We start from the raw sequence: 24,788 nt of genomic DNA on the forward strand, positions 1-24,788 counted from the left end.
CAATGCTCTCCTCAATGACTCTGTACTGTGTGCACAGCATGATAGTGTGGAGTGGGTGGAAACTTGGAGTTCTGGTGGAAGGTAATTATGTCATGAGGACTTACCTAAAGGACTTACTGTGCATTGTCACAAAAATAGTGAAGCTGCCCTTGCTTCAGTCTCTTGTCTTTTTTTTTTTCTCCATGTAGTCTTGGTTGACTTCAAACTCTTTGTAGCCAAGGTTGACCCCAAATTCCTAATCTGCCTTCATCTCCCATGTGCTGGTACCACAGGTGTGTATAGCCATGACTGCTCTCTTGCCCCTTGGCTTGCCAGGCGATTTCTTCCAAATGCTATTCTGCCACGTGTTGTCATCCAGGCTCTCAGAGGTGAGCAGGTGCCAGCAGAAGTGGAGCTAAGTAAACCTCTTTTCTTGGTAAATTATCCAGACGTAGGTATTTTGTCACAGCAGCGCAAACACACGGATAGATTGCCCAAGAAGTCATATCACTACATTATGGTATGTAACTGTAAGTAAGGGAACTGCTTGACTCTACTGGACCCTACTGCTAAGACTTTCCTTAAGAAAAACATTGTATTTGAAGAGCTGATATTGCTTGCCAAATTCTAACTTGACTCTTATGAGAAATTTACATGCTGAGCCCAGAGCTAGAATTAGAAATGGATAATAGGAGGAATTTCTAAAATGTTATGCCTTGTTGCTGGGCTCTTTTCCACTTAGGGGTCTGCACACTAGGGCTCATAAGCCAGACCTATTCTGAAATCTGTTTTTGTATCAAAAGACTTATTATGACCCGGGGCAGCCATCTCCCCCTGCACTGTCCAGAGCTGCTTCAACACTATCATAGAAAACCAAGCAATGGCAGCAGGGATTCATGGCCTCAAAGGCAAGAGCTGGCTCTTCACAGGAAAGCTTACACTCAGAATGCCCGACCTCATGTCCGGCGGACTGCATCAAGTAAGAAATTATCTCATTCGGTTCTTCCCCAGTTTGCAGTCCACACTTTACTTCCTGTTCCCAGTGGAATGCTGTACTTCAGGGGAGAAAATTCCCTGTATGATTTCATTTATAATGGTAAATGGTTGGCTCAAAAGCACCTGCCATTCCTTTTGACATTTCTAGTGTACAGTTATGATTCTAGAACCTCTTTCTCTGAGCTATAAGGCCTCAGGATTTTATTGGCACAGCACTTTCAGCAGCCATGGTCAATGAGCAGATGGTGGCATGGGGTGAAAACTAACTGTCCTCTCCTCTCTAAAACACTGTCAAGGAGGCTGTTTGGATAGACTGGAATAGTCTCCAGAGGTGTCCCTGGAAGTCTTATTGGCAGGGTAGACTCATCATCTGTAAAAACAAGGGACTGAATCTCCCTTGGCAGGGCTGTTCCCTAATAGCAAGGTGCTAATCAGGATAACTACAGTGTTAGACGAAGACACTAAGGCATGAAGACATAAATTGACTGGTCCCACCGACAACATCCAGAAAGCAGACAAGGCGTGTGTAATAGGTACAGTGGGCCTAATACCTACCATGTGTTAACCACTCTTCCTTAAACCTGCTGCTCTGTATGACAACAGCCAGAGCGGCCTAATCTGTCACAGATACCTCCATCCATTACCCCATTGCCCAAGAGCGTGGGGACACTGCATAATGCTGGGGTCATCTTCTTTGAGAAGACTTAGCTTCCAGATATGACAAGGCTACGGATATCCAAATGGCAGAAATGCTGGTTATGCACATCATCACTCTAGAGGTGGGAGGAGGGAAACTTGAACTGCCTAAGAGAGTAGATTAGTGCAGATAAAAGTTTTGATCCACAGAAGCTTTTCCTGTTCTGAGGAGTGCTCAAGGCTAGCCCCTGCAAAGTTGCTCTAAAGAACAGGAGTAGCGTGGTTTAAGCATTACCATACGCTTATCCACTCAGACCCGGTGCCACTGGAGGCCAGAGTCCCTCCGATGCCACAGGTGGTGTGAGCTGCTGAAGAAGTGAAGTGAAGAAGTGAAGGGAGGAGGGTTATGGGGGACGGGGGGAGGAGGGTGGGGTGCTAGTGATGAAAGGCAGAGGAGGGGAGGGGCATCACCACAGTGAAAATGGTCCCAGGTAAGACGTGTCCACAAAGAATGCAGAGGGAGGAGAGGGGTGAAAGAAGAACCAGGACGCCGTGAGGTAGGGAGCAATGCAAGGTGTAGACTGCATAGAAAATGGGAGCCTGGAGAAAGGTGTGAGAATGAGAACTCAACCCTGGGAACAGTGATGCCTTGAGTAACCAAAGGAGGATGTGCTCAGGCAGGCTGGCCATGACACTTGCTAGGCACAGCACAAGAGTGCAGGGCTGAAGAGGAAGAAAAAATGAAAATGCAACTTGGTCCCAAGCACACAGTGGGAAAAAGAAGCCAAGAGGTCACAGAGACACCAATAAAGGGCAGAAGCCAGGGATGTGGTCAGACATATTGGAGGACCCTGCCTCTGCCATGTATCACCTTCACTCTGCTCAGCTAGGGTCATCCCACCACTCAGGGGTCATCTCACCACTCAGGGGTCATCTCACCCAGGAGCTCTGTCCTGTTTATCTCAAATATGAACAGAAAACACAGGCTCCAGCATTCTGTAGGAAACTCTTAGCCACAGCCCTCACAGATGTCTTGGTAGAAGAGAAAGGCAAAGTTCCTTCTATTGATCCTGTGGGCACATACTCTGCATGGCAGCACACTTGCAGAAGAGATGGCCACCAAGCAAATAGACACAGGTGAAAGCTTGGAGGCTCTTTCTTGCTGCTTTACAATTCATAGAACTCTTTCCTTGTCAGCGGATTAAGGCTTTCTTTGTGCACACACTGATAAGTGTGCTTGATCTGCGTTCTAGCAGTGGTGGCTGTATTTTGTGAGCTTTATAGGGGTTGAGGGTCAGGGCGCTCACTGAGAGGGAGAAACAGATGCCTTAAGCAAGAGTCTCAGGATACCTAATAGAGAGTTAGGAAACACTGCTGAAGATCGTAAGGTATTGGGAGTGGATGAGATCTGAAGTGGACGTCAACTGTTGGCATGTCAAGGACCTAATGCCTCAAAGCCATGAAAATAACAAAGCCTTTACAGGGTGAGGCATAGAGGAATGGCAAAGCCTTCCACTCATCCAAGTATGAGTGTTTAGAAAGACTGACTGGTATGAGCACAAACTATCAACTGTAGCTTCCTCCTGGATCTGTCTAGCCCAAGACTGCCTGCTCCCTACAGAGAGACATCAGCTAACTTCTTTTCACTGTTGTGAAAAGGTAAAGTTTCTACTGTTGGGACAAAACACTAAGACCAAAAAGCAAGTTGGGGCAGAAAGAGTTTATTTGGCTTCCATTTACAACATTGCTCATCACTGAAGGAAGTCCGAACAGGAACTCAAGCAGGGCAGGAACCTAGAAGCAGAAGCTGATTCAGAGGCCATGGAGGGGTGCTGCTTACGGGCTTGATCCTCATGGCTTGTTCAATTTGCTTTCTTATAGAACCCCACACCACAGCCCAGAAGTGGCACTGGGTCCTTAACCACTGATCACTAATTGAGAAAATGCCTTACAGCTGGATCTTATTCTTATCATCATTTCCTCAGCTGAGAGGCTTTCTCTCTGATGACTCTAGCTTGTGTCAAGTTGACACAAAACCAGCCGGTACACATATGCTGTACACAGTAACTGTGCTGAGTTTCTGGGCATAGCAGGTGCCTTCCATCAGACTGCCCACCCCATCCCAGCTTTTCTGTATGTGTGCCTGCCCTTTCTTCCTTCCCACACCACCCCAGTTAGCTCCAAGCAGTGGGGGATTTGACAAATGGGCAATAGTCTAGCTTTGGAGGAGTTTTGGTAAAAGAAATAAAAAATATTTGCGTTGCTGAGACAAATCTTTTGGTGCTCGGTGGATGAACTGAATTAAAAGAGCTGCCAAAGAGAAATGGGGTCCAACCCACAACTTTCTGGGTGCACAGTCATTATTATTAGCTGTTGTTATTAATAAGCTCAACTCAGAATCATAATGTGCATCTGAGAGAAGAACACATTCTTCCTCAAGGATCCAACAGATGTACAAATGTGTTGCAGATTTAAATGGGACAGTAACAAGGAAGAATGCATCTTAGAAAGAAAAAAGACACTGAAGATGTTAGCAAATCCAGACACTACAAAACTGAAAATGCACACAGAATCTAAAGCTTTGCGGGAACACATCTGTCAATCATTATTGTTATTTCTCAGCAGCACCGTCAGACCATGCCGACTGCGTCTGTGTTCATTTCAGGGAACGCATCAGGAACCACGCTCTATCCAGCTGTTGGTAAACAACTGTTTACCAAGTTTCGAACTCTACCTGTTATGTGGCTGCTCAATTACCCACAAGTCTTTCAAAATAAAATCCTGCGTCTTGGCTTAATGGAACATTTCACATATTCATTTGCTTAGTAAGGCAAATGAAAGCTTGGGGTTATGATGTTAGCATTTTCAAAGAGCAGAGACAAAGCTTTCTTAGCCACAGGTAAAGACCGCTTGCAATCAGGATACAGTAGAGTACAAGGACTTGGTCCACAAAATCCACCAAAGCAAGCCTGAGTGTATTGTGTGTGGGACAAGGCTGTCGTGCTATAGACCTGAATGGGTGAAATGTAGACAAGGATGCTGGGTCTTCCACACAGACAAAAACCAAACAAGCAGGGTGTTTCCTTTACTTAAGGAAGCAGACACTACTAACCGAACAGGCCATCCAGCTTTGCAAACACTTGCTATCTGAATTATTGGAGTCTTCGCAGTTGTGCAGCTTAGATAGATATGCTTGGGAGTGTCTGAGGCTTTAACAGGACTGGTCAGGGCTGGTGCCAGCAGGGACTCATGCTATTTTCTGTCCTGGAGGAACCGCTCCACTATACATCATTCCCCTATGTCCCGGGTGATTCCCTCATGTCATTCTTCCCTGCTTTCTAGGCCATAGCCCCCTGGAATCCTGGGCTGAAAGCTCCAGGCCTCCTGTTTTCTTGTGCTTTTTTCTCCCTGTACTTTTGCCTTCCACTTTGCTCCGCACATGGCAGCTCTGTCTGCGACTCGAGCCAGTGCTTCAGTAAAGGCTTCGTTCTCCACTCTGCTCTTACAGACTATGTGTAGCTTCACGCTCCCCAGGATTTCCTCTCATCTATGCCTGGCCTGGGCTTCACTTCCTACAGTTCCAACTTCAGAGATAAAAGCTGACTTTTTTCTAAGAATCCCTTCTTCCTCTCTGTCAATCATTCAGATCTTATCCCTGGAAACTCCCCATGTATAGTGGTCATTTGGGACTGGGCCTGGTTTTCGTGCTTATAATCGTAGCACTCTGCAGGTAAAGGCAGGAAGATCAGGCCTTTAAGGTCATCTGGGCTGCAGAGCTAATCTCAAAATCCAGTCTCGAAAAAGCAAAACAAAATGTATGTATTAAAGATTAAATTACAATTAAAATTACTTTTGAAAGTCATACGTCTAAACTTCCTAATTTCGGTAGTAACAATGAGCTAAACAGGGATGATAGACACATACACACATGTATTACATACATACATATATATTCAAGAGTAGAACAGGGAGTACTAGTAGCGTAGAGAGTACATAGGACAGAGATAGGCTACTCATTAGATACTAACTGTACAAGATAATTGTAGAGAACAATGTTATATTTTCATAAAGCCAGAATGAGATGTTTTCACCATAAGAACAATGTAGCAGAGGTACACATAGCTTGATTAAAACATTACATAACATATACATGCTTTAAACATCCCATGGTATGTATAGCTATTGTGTTTTTATGAATTAGATTAAAATTAAATAAAATTAAAAGTTAAATGAACGTAATAATGAGAGTAGCTAAGCTATAGGAATCTAGCTATGAGGCACACACTGTACAGGAGTCTGTGTTTCCTTAGCTGACAGAGCGCTGGCCTGCTTCTCACTTAGTTCTGTTATGGGGTCTTTCTGGTTTGTATCATCTTCAAGTTCTGCATTTTGTTATTTATGGTCAGACCGCTGAGTAGAGTCAGAGCAAAGTTCCTTATGCTCCAGGTGTTTACTGTGTGGTAACCATGCAGTTTGGGGACATCTTGGTGTTGGCTGAGCTGTTTGTCTCTTAGATATTGCACGTGCTCTGGGTTGCACATCTGCTGGGTTGGTGTGAGAGCCTACATCTATCCAAGAACACTGCTCACACAAGATGCCAATTTGTATAGTTGCAGTAGAGAAAACCTGTTACAACTCCAGAAATATCAAATTCACCTGCTTCTTTCCTCTTGGTAAAAGGTTCTTGCGACAGGAGAGAGACCGTTGAGTATAGAAAGGACAGTAGCAAAGGCCACCAGGAGCAGCCTCGCCTCCATCAATTAGGGGACACGGTGGTGGGTGGTGGCTTTGGGCTTGCCTTGAGTCCTCACTTGCACTTCGGGACACAGACAGTGTGATTCCATCAGTGTTTGGGTTTTCAGTGATGCAGCCTGGGCTCCCAAGACCACTGCTGGGAAGACAGGGACAGGTCCCAGGACGGTGAGGCCTCATTCATGTTTAGTGTACCGCCTTCCCCTGTCATTTTTTTACTTTATTTCTTGTGTTCACTTTTTCATTTCTACTCATCCTCTTGATGTTTAAAGTTCTATGACCTGTGCATGGTATTTCTTAATAACTGATTTACTAATTAAAAACCACAGGCACAGACTTTACAAGAAATATGCTTGTCTAACAAGCTTAGAAATTTCAAAGCTTCTCTCTCTTATCTCAAAAAGACTTCTAACACAAACATCAGAGACTATTTAGGGAGATAATCTTGGGTGTATTATTTTGCATATTTTTACATATGTACCTCCCAGGTATCCTGGAGCAGCAACTACTCTGGAATACTAAGTATAGTGTGAAAATACGATAGGGGCTATTTTCAATGTGTGCATGTATGTGCATGTGTGCTCACGTGTGTGCATGTGCAAGTATGTGTAGGTACATGTGCACATGTGCCTGCATAAGTGTGTGGGCTTGCAGGTGGAGGCCAGAGGAGACCGTTGGCTGTTGTTCCATAGGTCCTGTTGGCCTTATTGTTTGAGATGGGGTTTCTCCTTGGCCTGGAACTCATGAAGTTGGCTGCGTTGGCTGCTCAGGGCTTCTCCGGCCCTCACCTCCTCAGTGCTGGGATTATAAATGTGCACTACAATACCTGGCTTTTTTATTTGTTTAATGTGTCCAGATGATCAAACTTAGGTTTGTGTGCACACTGACTGAGTTATCTATCACCCTTGCTCATTTTCAAGTGTTAAAGAAAAATTAAAAGGAAGCAATTTCTAGAAATGCACAAATAATAATTGTACACATAATAGTACTTACGGGCCCAGTGAAGACTGCTAGAAGAAAGTGGATCCATGGCAGGATACTTTTAATTATTTCCAAGTGTCAGACACTAATGTGATGTGTTTAGAGAGACCTATTCCTGCCTCAGTTGGCTTTTATAACATGAGGGTCAGGGGTCATTTTGAATCTAAAACCAGTCTGACACCAACATTTTAATCAGAATTATAACCGATGCCAATGACCTCATTAACTCTTCGGCCAGCTCTCTGTGCTGTAGTATCACTGGCTTTTATTAGTTCCACAGAAATCAATTATATCTCTGTACTCCTACAATGAGTTAATTTTGTGGAATGTTCTGCTGTCCACACTCACTGTTGCTGCCTGGAGCTTCAGCTACCCTACTCCTCTCTGGAGTCAATTTTTCTATCAAGTCCAGGTTGCTCTGGTCTTAGGTCACAAGGCAGACAGTTTCAGGTAAGGAAAAGGCAGTGTCGCAGAAAGGGAGAGAGGAGAGAAAAAGGAGACTAAAACCAGTCTGTAGCTCTTCTGGACCCTCCAACAGGGGATGGGATCATGGTGCTGTCAAACTACCCTCAGACTTCATCTTTAGGGGATGCCACCAGCACGGAGCCCGGGCACTGTGGGCTGCACCTAAAGTGGGGCTGCTGGATTTTACAATCAGAATGCAATGCCATCATGATGGCTTTCAGGAGTTTTCATATTAAAATGCTTCTCAAATATGGGGAAGTTCTCTCTGCTAAACTGTCACATGCAGGTGGTAATGAATGACAGAAAGACTGGGCATGGATGAGGAGGCTGCCATGATTGTCATGTGATGGTGGGTAAGGCTGCTGATGCATGAGGAAAGAATGCAAGGGCCACACTGAACTAGTGGTCACTGAGATCCCACCACACACTCTCCATAACAACTGTGTTTCAAGCAATGATGGGTAAAAAGAAAATATTAATTTTATTATGCCTCAGCCCTTGAGCACTCTTTTGATGTCTGACTCAATCAAGCAGGGTATTTACAGAAGGTACTTGTGAGCAATGGGTTCAACTATGGTGGCTGTCTGTGGAGCAGTGCTTCTACGCCCAGCAAGGGCCTGAGTCATCCCGTTCACTGGAGCACTGTAACTACCTCAAAGACCAATCAACACACTGTGACTATTCAGACTTGGTTGTTTGGTGATACGTCCTCAAATGTGGGTAGAGTGAACTTGTCGCTTCAAGGATAACTGTTTTGTCGTTGAAGATTAAAATTTTATCTTAAGCTGAAAATCCAAACTCTTGAACAGTTGCATCTGCCTCTGTAAACTTCACAGCTTCCCAACACCTTAAACGCAGTCCTAATAGGAGTGGCATTGATAGTAACATACACAGAGTTGGGGGTACTGTGTTTTGAAATGTGTCAGCCTTTGGGATATGTGTGTAACTGAAAAAGTTGTCAGAGCATGAGGTTATGCAGTGTGCATGGGTGAAATCAATTTAGCGTGAGACACACCAAAGAACTGAGTATAACAGTGAGTATGCGTCAATGGCAGAGTGTGAGAACTTCCCCAGACATGTCCCTAGTTCACAGCAGAGACCTTCAGTAAAACTGGCTGAGACCTGTACTACAGTCCCAAGAAAGAAAGCTCATATCTCCACGAGAAGCTGACTAAAACAGTTGGGTGTGGTGCCCTGTACCTGGCATCTTAGTACTTCGGAAGCTGAAGCTGGGGGGCTTGAATTCTAGATTAGATTGGGCCAATAGCATGTTCAAGGTCAGCCTGGACCTCATAGGGAGATCCTATTTCAAATGAAACAAAAGTCAGAAAAGGCATTCCTTCCTGTGTCCAAAACCATGTTTCTGAGGTTAGACATTCTTCGTATATGTTGAGACAAAGTCTTATGGGAGTTAATAGAGAAACACATTAAACTAGATAAGTAAGGAAACTGAAAATAGTTACCAGTCTTATTAAAGATTTAAAAACTATGTTTAGAAAGATAATATATATTAATATATATTTATGCACACACAATTATACACATACATATGCATATCGTCTCCCTCAATCTGTGGTTTCTCTTCCCAGAGTATCCATTTCTTACAGTCATCCAATCATGAAATACTATTTGTCTTGACTTTCTTGAGAGAAAGAAACCAAACCCACTTTAATTTCATCATAATGCTGCAATCTTGGATCTTATTTCTAGCGACTGTTAATTTCTTACTGTGCCTATTGAATAAACTGATCCTACCCTAGGTTTGCATGTATGAGAAAATAGATCGCATATGCTGGGTATGTATACAATGGTCTCTAGGATATAAGGGCTATAGCCCTGGAACCAGCATGGCAAATCTGGGTGGTCCTAGGCTCACAGTGTCTGAGGGATTGCAATTGCACTTGTCTGCTGGAAGTCCAGAGGAGTCCTGTAACACTGCATCTGCTGCATTTTATTTAACCCAGTTTTCTGCAGTTTAGGAAGTGTGTGGGTCCAGAGCATGCTGGGAAGGGAAATGAGTGCGGGGAACTCAGTGACTCACCTTCAAGACGGACTACCAGTGGCACCTTGAGCTCTAGCTCCTGGCAGGCTTTGGTGATTCCGTTGGCAATGATGGCACAGTTGACGATCCCACCAAAGATATTGACAAGAATGGCTTCCACCTGAAATCCCAAACAGGAAGTGCTGTCAGAGTGTGGCAGCCGACAGCCTCAAACCAGTTAGTTAAGTAACAGGGATCATTAAGTAAGGCTTCTTGATTTCTATTAGTTTTTACACAGAGCAAGAAATACTAAAAGCAGACAAGAATGTCACAAAAATTAAGCTTTGGTAATGAATAAATAACAACATATCATTATTAACCCATATTACCATCCAGTCTCATGAACTGAGACAGACCCCCAAATGAATCCAATTTCTGTCCATTTCTTTACTATATCCTGCCCTCTGGGTTTTTTAAATACTGATATTTGGAACTGGTTTAAGCTTTTTTTTTCAAATAAAATGTGTCCTTTAAAAATTCATGCAGTTATTTTTATTTTCTTTATGATGTGTATTTAAATTTTCTTTTTGTGCCAAACAGAACAGTTTTAAAACTCAGAACTCAGCATGTGCTGTTTGCATTAAAGATAAAGACTACAACCTTGCCATGCCTCTCAATGCTTTTTAAATATGCTTAAGGCACATTCTCAAAACCCAGACATGATTTACCTATCTTAGACAACAACAGTGTTGAAAAAAAGATGAAGAGATAACATTATAAGAAGAGCCAAGTTACTAAGGAGAATTTTTCAGAAATGTAAATTTAAGCCCATCATGTTCACCTGTTTGTACAGATTCCACATTTAAAGGCATGTGGGGTAAAAAGAATATTGTACTAGTCTTAACTTGATAAATAGGTATAAGAAAATGCTGTATAATTAACACAAAGAACGAGATAATGAAAAGAATTCATTATTTAGATTAATAGATAACACCCACAGAAAAGAGTTATTCATCAAGCTTGAGGCATCAAAATTCCAGCAATGCAGTGGCAATTAAAGCACACTACACTAATTGCTAAGCATGTCTCTATATGCTGTGTGCCATTTTAGCTCCTATGGGTCCCATATGATGAATTAACTGTAGATAACAAAGGAGAAAAGAATAGATTACATTTCTACAGCACTTAAGTCTAGAATGTGTCATTACATGAATGCTTTTTTTTTTTTTTCCATTCTGATTCCCTCAGAACCTGCTTAGAAGTACAGTGAGGTTGGTCATTTGTAGTGGAGAGAGCTATGGGGCAGTGAAGGTCACACCACCAACATGCTGTGGTGGCGCTGCTTAAAACATCTGGTTGGAGGAGAGGCAGAAAAAGGCCCTTTGGACAGAAGACAGAGTGGACGCTGAAATGTCACAGCGTATGGCTGCAGAGCACTGAGGAGAAGTGAGTTCCTGCGCTCACACTTCACTTCTGGAACCACTGGCTCTAATTTGACTCAATTTACCAATGAAGTTTGACTGAAAATTAATAGACAAGATACTCATCCTGGAACCTCGCTGATCCCGGCCCACAGCTCCCTGCTCCCAGACCCCGCGGGAGAGAGAGCTGATTGCCCAGGTGTGTGGGCAATCCTGAGACTGCAGGGCAGGAGAGACCACCACTTCTGCCCACCTTTGCCCATAACCCTGGCCCAAGAGGAATCTGTATATGGCCTCTGGGCACAGGAATATTGGGGCAGTCAAGCTGCAGGAGCCCTGCAGTCCAGACTGTGCCCGGATCTGAAGGGCCCCGGTCAAACAGCTCCCTGCACCCAAATCCCGTGGGAGGCAGAGCTTCAGAGGGGCAGACACGCCTGGGAAACCAGAGGAGACTACTCTCTGCCAACATTTATGACTCTAGAGGAAAACGCCTAGCACTATCTGGGTCCCCTGTGCCCAGGGACAAAGGAGAAGTAGGGGCAGGCCCTTCGGGTTCCCAACCATAGTGACAGCTGAAAGCCAGTGGACAGGAAAGACTACACGCCTGAAAGTAGAACACTCTGTTCCCATAACTGGCTGAAAGAAAACAGGAAAACAGGTCTGCAGCACTCCTGACACACAGGACTATATAGGACGGTCAAGCCACTGTCAGAAATAGCAAAACAAGGTAACGCCAGAGACAACCTGATGGCAAGAGGCAAGCACAGGAACCCAAGCAACAGAAACCAAGACTATATGGCATCATCGGAGCTCAATTCTAAACACACCAGAAAAGCAAGATCTTGACTTTCAATCACATTTGATCATGATGATGGAGGACTTCAAGAAAGACATGAAGAACTCCCTTAGAGAAATGCAGGAACACAAGTAAACAAGTAGAAGCCCTTAGAGAGGAAACACAAAAATACCTGAAAAAATTACAGGAAAACACAAACAGGTGAAGGAATTGAAAATGGAAATAGAAACAATAAAGAAAGCACAAAGGGAAACAACCCTGGATATAGAAAAGCAAAGGAAGAGACAAGGAGCCGTAGATACAAGCATCACCAACAGAATACAAGAGATAGAAGAGAGAATCTCAGGAGCAGAAGATTCCAAAGAAATCATCTACGCAACTGTCAAAGATAATGTAAAACAGAAAAAGCTACTGGTCCAAAACATAAAGGAAATCCAGGACTCAATGAGAAGATCAAACCTAAGGATAATAGGTATAGAAAAGAGTGAAGACTCCCAACTTAAAGGACCAGTAAATATCTTCAACAAAATCATAGAAGAAAACTTCCCTAACCTAAAGAAAGAGATGCCATAAACATGCAAGAAGCCTACAGAACTCCAAATAGATTGGACCAGAAAAGAAACTCCTCCAGTCACATAGTAGTCAAAACACCAAACACACAAAACAAAGAAAGAATATTAAAAGCAGTAAGGGAAAAAGGTCAAGTAACATATAAAGGCAGACCTATCAGAAATATGGTGTAAACCATATTTCTCACTAGAGACTATGAAAGCCAGAAGATGACAGATGTCATACAGACCTTAAGAGAACAAAAATGCCAGCCCAGGTTATGGTATCCAGCAAAACTCTCAATTAACATAGATGGAGAAATGAAGATATTCCACAACAAAACCAAATTTACACAATATCTTCCTACAAATCCAGCCCTACAAATGATAATAAATGTAAAGCCCAATACAAGGAAGCAAGCTACACCCTAGAAAAAGCAAGAAACTAATTGTCTTGCAACAAAACAAAGAGAAGACAAGCACACAAACATAATCTCACATCCTAATACGAATGTAACAGGAAGCAACAATCACTATTCCTTAATATCTCTCAACATCAATGGACTCAATTCCCCAATAAAAAGATATAGATTAACAAATTGGATATGTAATGAGGACCCAGTATATTAATGCCTACAGGAAACACACCTCAGAGAAAAAAAACAGATACTACCTCAGAGTAAAAGGCTGGAAAACAATTTTCCAAGCAAATGGTCTGAAGAAGCAGGCTGGAGTAGCCATTCTAATATCAAATAAAATTGATTTTCAACCAAAAGTCATCAAAAAAGATAAGGAAGGGCACTTCATATTCATCAAAGGAAAAATCCACCAAGATGAACTCTCAATCTTAAGTATCTGTGCTCCAAATACAAGGGCACCTACATAAATAAATGAAACCTTAAAGCTCAAAGCACACATTGCACCTCACACAATAATAGATTTCAACAGCCTACTCTCATCAATGGACAGATCATGGAAACAGAAATTAAACAGAGACAGAGACAGACTAACAGAAGTTATAAACCAAATGGACTTAACAGATATTTATAGAACATTCTATCCTAAAACAAAAGGATACACAGTCTTCTCACCACCTCATAGTACTTTCTCCAAAATTGACCATACAATCGGTCATAAAACAGGCCTCAACAGATACAGAAAGATAGAAATAATCCCAAGCGTCCTATCAGACCCCATGGACTAAAGCTGGTCTTCAATAACAATAAGGAAAGAATGCCCACATATACATGGAAGTTGAACAATGCTCTCTACTCAATGATAACCTGGTCAAGGAAGAAATAAAGAAAGAAATTAAAGACTTCTCATAATTTAATGAAAATGAAGCTACAACATACCCAAACTTATAGGACACAATGAAAGCCATGCTAAGAGGAAAACTCATAGCTCTGAGTGTCTGCAGAAAGAAACAGGAGAGAGAATATATCAGCAGCTTGACAGCACACCTAAAAGCTCTAGAACAAAAAGAAGCAAATACACCCAGGAGGAGTAGAAGGCAGGAAATAATCAAACTCAGAGCTGAAATCAACCAAATAGAAACAAAAAGGACTATACAAAGAATGAACAGACCCAAAAGCTGGATCTTTGAGAAAATCAACAAGATAGATAAACCCTTAGCCAGACTAGCCAGAGGACACAGAGAGTGTGTTCAAATTAACAAAATCAGAAATGAAAAGGGAGACACAACAACAGAATCAGATGAAATTAAAAAAATCATCAGATCCTACTACAAAAACCTATATTCAACAAAACTTAAAAATCTGGAGGAAATGGGCAATGTCCTAGACAGATACCAGGTACCAAAGTTAAATCAGGAACAGATAAACCATCTAAACAACCCCATAACTCCTAAAGAAATAGAAGCAGTCATTGAAGGTCTCCCAACCAAAATGAGCACAGATGGGTTCAGTGCACAATCCTATCAGACCTTCATAGAAGACCTCATACCAACACTGTCCAAACTATTCCACAAAATTGAAACAGATGGATCACTACCGAATTCCTTCTTTGAAGCCACAATTACTCTTATAACTAAACCACACAAAGACCCAACAAAGAAAGAGAACTTCAGACCAATTTCCCTTATGCATATCGAAAGAAAAATACTCAATACAATTCTTGCAAACCGAATCCAAGAACACATCAAAACAATCATCTATCATGATCAAGTAGGTTTCATCCCAGTTATACAGGGACGGTTTAATATACGGAAAACCATCAACGTAATCCACTATATAAACAAACTGAAAGATAAAAACCACATAATCATTTCATTAGATGCTGAGAAAGCACTTGACAAAATTCAACACCCCTTCTGATAAAAGTCCTGGAAAGAATAGGAATTCAAGGCCCATACCTAAACATAGTAAAGGCCATATACAGCAAACCAGTTGCTAACATTAAACTAAATGGAGAGAAACTTGAAGCAATCCCACTAAAATCAGGGACTAGACAAGACTGCCCACTCTCTCCCTACTTATTCAATATAGTTCTGGAAGTCCTAGTCAGAGCAATCAGACAACAAAAGGAGATCAAAGGGATACAGATCGGAAAAGAAGAAGTCAAAATATCACTATTTGCAGATGATATGATAGTATATTTAAGTGATCCCAAAAGTTCCACCAGAGAAATACTAAACCTGATAAACACCTTCAGCAAAGTGGCTGGGTATAAAATTAACTCAAATAAATCAGTAGCCTTCCTCTACACAAAAGAGAAACAAGCCGAGAAAGAAATTAGGGAAACCCTTCATAATAGTCCCAAATAATATAAAATACCTCGGTGTGACTTTAACCAAGCAAGGACCTGTATGATAAGAACTTCAAGCTTCTGAACAAAAAAATTGAAGAAGATCTCAGAAGATGGAAAGATCTCCTATGCCCATGGATTGGCTGAATTAATATAGTAAAAATACCAAAAGTGATCTACAGATTCAATGCAATCCTCATCAAAATACCAATCCAATTCTTCAGAGTTAGACAGAACAATTTGCAAATTCATCTGGAATAACAAAAAATCCAGTATAGCTAAAACTATCCTCAACAATAAAAGGACTTCAGGGGGAAATCACTATCCTTGAACTCAAGCAGTATTACAGAGCAATAGTGATAAAAACTGTATGGTATTGGTACAGAGACAGGCAGATAGACCAGTGGAAAAGAACTGAAGTCCCAGAAATGAACCCACACACCTATGGTCACTTGTTTTTTGACAAAGGAGCCAAAACCATCCAATGGTAAAAAGATAGCATTTTCAGCAAGTGGTGTTGGTTCAACTGGAGGTCAGCATGTAGAAGAATGCAGATTGATCCATTCTTAATACCTGTACAAAGCTGAAGTCCAAGTGGATCAAGGACCGCCACATCAAACCAGATACACTCAAACTAACAGAAGAAAAAGTGGGGAAGATTCTCGAACACATAGGCACTGGAGAAAATTTCCTAAACAATGCTCTAACATCAAGAATTGACAAATGGGATCTCATAAAACTACCAAGTTTTTGTAAGGGAAAGGACACTGTTGTTAGGACAAAATGGCAACCAACAGATTGGGAAAAGATCTTTACCAATCTTACAACAGATAGAGGGCTTATATCCAAAATACACAAATAACTCATGAAGTTATACTGCAGGGAGACAAATAACCCTATTAAAAATGGGGTTCAGAGCTAAAGAAATAATTCACAGCTGAGGAATGTCAAATGGCTGAGAAGCACCTAAAGAAATGTTCAACATCTTTAGTCATAAGGGAAATGCAAATCCAAACAACCCTGAGATTCTACCTCACACCAGTCAGAATGTCTAAGATAAAAACTTCAGCGACAGCAGATGCTGGCGAGGATGTGGAGAAAGAGGAACACTCCTCCATTGTTGGTCAGATTGCAGACTGGTAAAACCATTCTGGAAATCAGTCTGGAGGTTCCTTAGAAAATTGGACCTGAGGACCCAGGTATACCTCTCTTGGGCATATACCCAAAAGATGCTCCAACATATAACAAACACACATGCTCCACTATGTTCATAGCAGCCTCATTTATAATAGCCAGAAGCTGGAAAGAACCCAGATGCCCTTCAACAGAGGAATGGATACAGAAAATGTGGTACATCTACACAGTGGAATACTACTCAGCTATCAAAAACAATCACTTTATGAAATTCATAGGCACATGGATAGAACTGGAAAATATCCTGAGTGATGTAACCCAATCACAGCAAAACACACATGGTATGCATTCATCCATAATTGGATATTAGCCCAAATGCTCGAATTACCCATGATACACAGAACACATGAAACTCAAGGAGGATGACCAAAATTGGATACTTCACTCCTTCTTTAAAAGGGGAACAAGAATACCCTTAGGAGGGGATAGGGAAGCAAAGTTTAGAACAGAGACTGAAGGAACACCCATTCAGAGCCTGCCCCATATGTGGCCCATACATATACAGCCACTAAACTAGATTAGATGGATGAAGCAAAGAATTGCAGGCTGAAAGGAACCACATGTAGATCTCTCCTGAGAGACACAGCCAGAATATGGCAAATACACAGGCGAATGCCAGCAGCAAACCACTGAACTGAGAATGGGACCCCCGTTGAAGGAATCAGAGAAAGGACTGAAAGAGCTTGAAGGGGCTCGAGATCCCATATGAACAACAATTCTAACCAACCTGAGCTTCCAGGGACTAAGCCACTACTCAAAGACTATACATGGACTGACCCTGGGCTCCAACCTCATAGGTAGCAATGAATAGCCTAGTAATAGCATCATTGGAAGGGGAAGCCCTTGGTCCTGCCAAGGCTGGACCCACAGTGAATGGGATTCTTGGGGGGAGGGTGGTAATGGGGGGAGGATGGGGAGGGGAACACCCATATAGAAGGGGAGTGGGAGGGGTTAGGCAGATGTTGACCTGGAAATCGGGAAAGGGAATTAACAATAGAAATGTAAATAAAAATACCCAAGTTAATAAAGATGGGAAAAAAAAAACAAAACAGATACTCATCCTGGGAGGAAAATGAGACACATCAAAGCCAGTAATTCAGATATAAAAACACTGCATGGTCTGCTAATATATCAAAATAAATACTTTGAAAAAAAAAAAAACCTTTTGGTTGAACATCCATGCTGGTTGCTGAGGCTGCAACCTGGTTAAACTATGTATCTGCTCTTGAATACGGTTTCCTCACCTATAAGACGAGTGGTCCATAAGACCACTGACGGGCATCAATGAGATGATATAGTCGCACTATTTAGCAAGTTGCTCTCAGATTTTTTCCAGCAGGCAATGACACTATTGGACAGAGTATCCAGTCTGTGAGTAGGAACCCTTTCCCGATATATAATAGGAACGCAGCGACTAAACTTTAATAGCAGCGACTAAACTTTAATATAAAGTAACAGCTTAGTAATAAAATAAATAAGCAATATTTTTGAGTCAATTAGGGACTGGGGGCTACTCCCAAGAAGGACACGTCCCATTTCCATTCACAGCAGGCTAACTGGTAAGCAGAGCCTGCTTTCTAATGGCAGCCACCAATGCTGTTAACAGTGATGCCAAAAAGAGCACTCATTTCCAAGTAACTGTGGGATGAGGGGAACTCGCCAGGACAAGAAAAGAAAAAGTGCTCCCAAGCAATAACTCCTTCCTGGGCTTTGAGACAGAGCTGCAGAGGCTCACACTAGCATTTATGAGGAAAAATCGGGCACTGCAGTAAACATAGGCTGGTACCCATGACCTCTACAATATAAGGACAAGTTCACGAGTCAGGGTCGCATTGAGTTACTGGGAGTCAGTGTGCTTAATCTGAAACTATGTGATTGTTCTATAAGCTCACGTGAACCAAGGTGAATTTATCTAAACAGGCAGGGATGGAGGGGTGAGAAAGAAGTGATGTCTGTGACCCTGTGACAATTCTACTTGGGGGGAGGGAATGCCCTGGAGTGAACATCAAATACAAGCTGTGAATGTATGTCTCAGTGGGTGTCAGGTCCCATGAGCCTCACATAACAGTGTCTCACTGTGCTCAGCATGAGCCCAAGCTTAAACACAGGTTCTCCTTATAGAACATCCTTTATCTAAAAGGAAAGCAACACATATAGCCAGTGTGCAACCCACGGATCTTGAGGAGGAGGGTATAACGGAGGTAGACATGGCACCCAACTCAGGGAAGCATGTCATGCCTGACATGGGAGGTAACCGAGGCAAGGCAGGATGACGTGGCCTGAATCAGGGCTGGGGCCAGAAGAGTAGATTCTCTGGCGTATTCCTTCCAGTTCGAGAGCTGAGTGACATGAAGGTCTGATAGAACTTTGATAGGAAGCTTTTCTATAGGAAAAGCAACAGAAGACATACACAGGCAGCTTGACTTAGGAGACTGGATCTGCTCGAGACACACAGTGTCTGTCCCACAGTGCCCCGGCAGAACAGGTGCCTTCTGGGTGGTGGGGAGATCCTCTACCAGCAGGCTTTGCAGCTCTCAGCTTCTTCCCACCATAGAGTAATTTGCTGCAGTCATGCACTTTAATGGAAATCTGATTTAAGGTTTCACTCTGGGCCAATTTCTATAATTAACTACTGTAATCTGCAAGCTCAAACTGAGAATGAAATTAAGACAGTTTAAAAATGAAAGCCTTGTGACATCATTATTATTATTTAGCATTTATAAAGCATGTCACATTTTCCATGGGTGCTTCGCAGATTCGTTCATTTTACAAGCACAGGCTGCTGTCCCACGATAACAGTGAAAGCAGCCTTTTAACTTTTTACTGTCTGCTTTTTGGCACCAAGAATTAAAACAACAACAAGGACAACAAACCTTTTCCTCTTGTGGGTCTCTGTAAATATTCAGCGCTGCTCCTACAGATTCTGAAGTGCTTAAAGTAACAGGCATTTCCAAGATTTGGGTGAGAAACCTCAGAGTTGCTATTTACTGTTGCACAGAAGTAAAGGTCATCTAAGAAGGTGGTGAAGGTGCCCGAGAGAGCCCAGGTCCCTAGCTCCCAGCCAGCTGCCCCTACAGTAGTCTGGCACAACTGCTGGCGGCTATGCAGGTGCTTGGGCCATCCAAATGTCAGTTCTCAAACGCCTCTGTGTGTTTGGAGCTTGCAAAACACACACTGGCCACAGGCTATACAGTCCATACCGGAAAGGATGAACTTGAGAGTAAGAAGCTACAGCCTTTGCTATTTGTTATGCTCCCAAACAAACAAAACAAAAAACCAAACAACAAACACAAAACCCAATAATGAACCCCTTTGCTGCAGCAGAGGATTCTTACCTACTGAACTCATATGTGTGTGTCTGGAATGTTCTGGAAGTCCTACTGGATATTCTACAGCTACTGCTCTGAAGAGCATGTCTTTAAATGCAAAGTCGTAATAACAGAATGCATGTGCATATATAGTGGTGGAGAGCTTCAACGGAGCTATCTATGAAATTCTCTTTTAAGAGACACCTTTCTGGGAAGTCATTCATGAAGGATGAACATACTAGGTCTCACAAACAAATCTATTCTATTTACTAGAAGATGGAAGGTTTATTAGGTCACATGACTGACACATGAGTATCACGCAAGGTAGTTAAAATTTTCATCCTCAAATTATAGACAAGGAAACAGAGAGCAGTGAAAACCATTGAGGCTATAGCTTAATGATTAGCAAGCATTCCTTAGAGTTATCAAAATTATAAGGCCTTATGAGACATCTAAAACTTACTATCTAAAATTTATCTTATTGATAACACCAATTCAACTGTTAATATAGGAGGTTCATAATACCCCACTTTACAAATGAAAAAACAAAACAAAAAACCCTGACAGTCAAAGAGATAAACTCTGTTGTCAGATTATACAAACAGTATGCTGAGCTCAAAACCATACTTCTTTTTCTTTAGAAGTGCCAGGAGTCCCTTTTATTAAATGCCAGTGTTGTCACTGCTCAAAAGAGAGCAAACTATCTAGTTAATAAACATTCTTGAGGGTCCACTCTGAGCTAGGGACTCCTTTAACCCTCTAGATTGGCAGGAAAATAATTTCATCAGGCAAAGGTGGTTTTTATCTGTATCTGAAATTGTAAACTCTGCGAGGTTAGGGAGAGGAGGAAACACAAATACCATGATAACCCAAGGATATGACGTTAGAGTAGACAGGCCTCTTGGGGCAGAGACATTTAAGTTAGGGCTACAGTCAAGGAGAAACAAGTGGTTAAGAGCAGGGGAAGAGGAGCAGAAGTGGGCATAACTGGGAAAGGCTGAGCTACTGGGGTGTGGGAAATGAGAGGCTGCTCTTGGGGTTCACCTTGAGATGGGCATTGAGAAGGCTGTGGATTTTAGGCACCTATTTAGACCTCACTGAGACTAGGCAGGGAACTCACACATATCTAGTGTCCACAATACACTTATATTAAACTCACATGACAAGATTTATTATTTCTTTTTATGGTCAAACTGAGGCTCAGGGAGAAAGAGGAGAGGCCACAGCTCAGACCAGTGTCTGTTCCCATACACGTGCCACAAGTAGAAGCAGCAATGTTAGGGCAGGAGCTAGCAATGCACATCAGGAGTTAGTCACGTTCTGTTAAGGATGAAGCAGTAAACCTTCTGGGCTCAGTGAGTCCAGTTCTTTTACAACTATACAACTTGGTCACTGGGACGAAAGTCAGGGGTACTACATAGATGAAGAAGTGTGGCTGTGTTCCAATAAAGTTTAATAGAAACAGGCAGGGACCGGTTCAGCCTGTACGCTAACTCCTGAGATAAGTATGATTTGTTTCAGCTCTCCTCAAATCCACTGAAGGATGCCCTCAACCCTCGTCCATGAACCCTCTGACGTCTCTGACAACACTCTTCAGATTTTAAGGCATCTGAGTCGCATTATTCCCTTGCCATCACTGACAACTGCAGGTGCCCAGGCTATAGCATAGGTTTGTCCGTTCCAATCTACTACCCCTTAAAAAGAAACAAAATAAAACCAGAACAAATGCTATACCAGTCACAAGCCCACAAACAGAACCTTTCCTTTTCTTTATTCTCTTTCCACCCTGCCCACTGCTGGAGGCGAACAAAGAGAAAGGTTCTGTGTGTCGTGGCCATTCTGCAATGGCAGCTACAAATGACTAAGTACTATGCTGTGTTTAAAGGTAATACAGCAGGCTGGGGAGGCTCTGCTACTATGCTGTATTCAAAATATGTGGTAGCAGGTTGGGGTATGGCTGTTGCTATACTCCATTTAAAATATGCTTTAGCATTTGGGGTGGGGCTGGGGCTCAGGGAATGAAGTGCTTGCTGAGCAAGCATGTGGACCCGAGTTTGGCATGGCAACCTGTAAACGCGATGGTGGGAGGGCAGAGTAAGGAGGACCCAATGCCACCAGGCCTAGCTGAAAGAGGAAGTTCTATGTTCAGTGGGAGAACATCTTAAACAAACGACTGACTGACTGACTGACTGACTGACTGACTGACTGACTGACTGACTGACTGAGATGGAGCGTAAGAGAAGATACCAAAGTTGACTTTTGGCCTCCACAAGTGAATGCACAGGTGAGCTCAACTGTACGTGTAAATCTGTGCATATATCAACACACGGAACACACACACACACACACACACACACACACACACACACACACACACACAGAGACAGAGAAAGAGAGAGAGAGAGAGAGAGAGAGAGAGAGAGAGAGAGAGAGAGAGAGAGAGGGAGGGAGGGAGAAGCAGCTTCTGCTTTCTATTTCTGTCCCTTCCAATTTGCCATGCTAATTTAGTGCCACCGCAGTGGCCATCAGGCTGATAAAACTCAAGCAAGCGTGCTTATATTGGTTGAGATAAGGACCCTTTTTTTTAAAACACAGAATTTAATTCTGAACACTGTTGCTCTTGTCTAAGCATCTGTTTTTTGTTTTTCCCTAGAACTGGATTCTCATTTTTGTTGATATTTTCCTGCTGAATTCTAATCATGTCTTCTAATCCATTGGCAACCAATGAAGGAACATAAATGGTGAAGGAAATTAGATGCAGCTTAGATAATTGATGTTTGTACGCCTGGCTTTAATAAGAATACTCTGCTAAATTGGAGGGGAGTCTAAATGGATCCGGTCAATAAGGAAGTGATTCAGGTGAGGAATCCAATCTCAGGCTTTGTTGTAATCTTACAAATAAGCAGACAGATCAGTTCAACTGGGACAGATTCGCCTTTGCTGACATTTGGGTGGGCAGGGCAGGTCTGCTCTGCCGCTCAGCTTGTGGTGAGGTCTCAGAGTTGGAACAGGCAGTCATCTTCTGACACCACAGGGGCCTGTTCCAGGACATCCCCTCCCCAACCAGCCTGAAGGGGAAAAGCTGCAGATGTTGGAGCTCGTCCTGTGAAATGACACATTTGCATATCACCTCCCTGTGTCCTCCTGCATTCTTTAAAGCCTCTCTAGGTCATTTAAACACCCAATCCAATGCAAACGCCAGGTGAATACTTGCTACACTTTATTACTTAAATGTAATGGCAAGAAAAAGCGTGGAGATATATAGTATACATGTATTCTTTTTTAAAGATTTTCAACCGAGGTTGGTTTAATTCTTAGATGCGAATTCTCAATGTGGGCCAACTGCACTTTCTTTGAGTTAAGGCATTCATACGCAAAACAGCTACAAAAGATCCCCCAAACAAAACCAAACCCCCAAACATTGGTTTTTGAAAAACACCAGCCTTATCTCACTCTATTCTTTTAATTTCAGGGGGAAAAAAAAGGAAATTCTTGTAGTGTGCTCAAAATACATCCTAAAAATCTTAGCCTGGAAGAAAATGCCCTCATCACCCCATCCATAGCCAGCAACAGTTGGGCATTTGAAATTCACCAAAGTGAACACAACCATTACAGCCCACCTTTGTCAACATGAGCACAGCAGGGGCATCTAATGGGGTTTTGTTAAGGAACCAAGTACCCATTCAGTCTGACTTCTGAGGACATCTGGAGGGAACTAAACAGCAGGACTCACTTGCCCTTCACCAATGTATTCTCTTGGGAATTCTTTCCCTGGCTGACACCTTCCCATGAGAGCAGGTAACATTCTCATGGGGAGGGTCAATGTAACTAAGTGCCTGTTCTCTTTGGTGCCAGGAGTAACCTGGCAAACACATGGAAACTTGGCTTCAGAGAAAACTCAGCTCCCACAGAGGCAGGAAATGGAATCAGCTTTGTTTCAAGTCTGCCTTCCTGCAGGCCTGTGCTTGTTCCACTCTTTCTAGCTGTCTGTCACTGGTGACCCAGTGGTTAGCCAGGAGCCCCTATTCTGTTTTGGCCCCACTATCAGATATCAAGGACATATCTTTAAGTCCCATTTCCTGGTGTCCACATATTGCTTTTTGAATTTTATTGTTTAATGAAAGCGAAGTAAGATGTCTTTTATAATTTTAAAAAGTGAAACAATTACATTTCTCCCCTCCCTTTCCCTTTTTCAACCCCTCAACTCTCTTCCAAATTCATGGCCTCTTTTATCACTAATAATTCTTTTATCCATATATGTATATACTTGTATATTTCTAAATATAGCCTATTTAGTCAATATAATGTTACTTGCATGTATGTTCTCAGGGATGGCCATTTGGTACTGGACAACCCAGTTGGCGTGTCTTCTCTCAGGAGATTAAAAGAGCTTTGGTTCTCCATAACCTAAAATGCTTTGTTCATTTGTAAAAGAATTTCCCAGAGTTTTTTTTGGGGGGTACAGTGCCTGTTTAGAAAGAGCTAGAGACAGTAATCATAGTAGAAAAGTAGGTCTTGGTCTTCAAAACCTGAACTGTGGTCTGAGCTAGAAGGAGAATCCGACAAGACCCTTCTGTGCAGGCTGATGACCCTCTTCTGACACTGGGATTCATGCCTTTGATACTGTTTAATTTGTAATTATGACCAAGAAAACTATAATGATAAAAATCTATCTTCTGAGAGAAAAATGAATGCTCATTTTCAGGACAAGGTAGCAGAACAATTACGGAAGACACAGTGATCATAGGCATTGTAATTGGCTGTCTGGAATGCTGTATTGGTAATGATGATGGGGCTGCATCGGAGTTCCATAAGGCAGGCCTCTTACCTGTTAACAATGGCTGTCTGAGGAGTACCAGAGTTAAAACGATTGTATTACAAAAGTTGTTCCCCCAGCTCTGAAGTTACATAAACACCAACAGTCGCATTACTTATTTATGTTTAGGTGCATATAAACAAAATACA

At 42.4% G+C, this 24,788-nt stretch overlaps 1 protein-coding gene and 1 long non-coding RNA gene across 2 annotated transcripts in view; one reads left to right on the forward strand and one right to left on the reverse strand.

Annotated features, from left to right (window-relative positions):
• Suclg2 (succinate-CoA ligase GDP-forming subunit beta) overlaps positions 1–24,788 on the reverse strand; it is a 259,106-nt gene that overhangs the window by 10,806 nt on the left and 223,512 nt on the right. The window contains 1 exon segment of the mRNA NM_001100750.1: positions 9,851–9,971. Coding sequence (NP_001094220.1) covers positions 9,851–9,971 — 121 coding nt within the window.
• LOC147994988 (uncharacterized) lies at positions 21,868–24,232 on the forward strand. Its single transcript, XR_015686077.1, has 3 exons — positions 21,868–22,107; positions 22,477–22,682; positions 23,296–24,232. It is a non-coding gene; the product is annotated as an uncharacterized LOC147994988 (long non-coding RNA).

Source organism: Rattus norvegicus, chromosome 4, assembly GCF_021556685.1.
Source record: "Rattus norvegicus strain SHRSP/BbbUtx chromosome 4, alternate assembly SHRSP_T2T, whole genome shotgun sequence".
Lineage (NCBI taxonomy): Eukaryota > Metazoa > Chordata > Mammalia > Rodentia > Muridae > Rattus > Rattus norvegicus.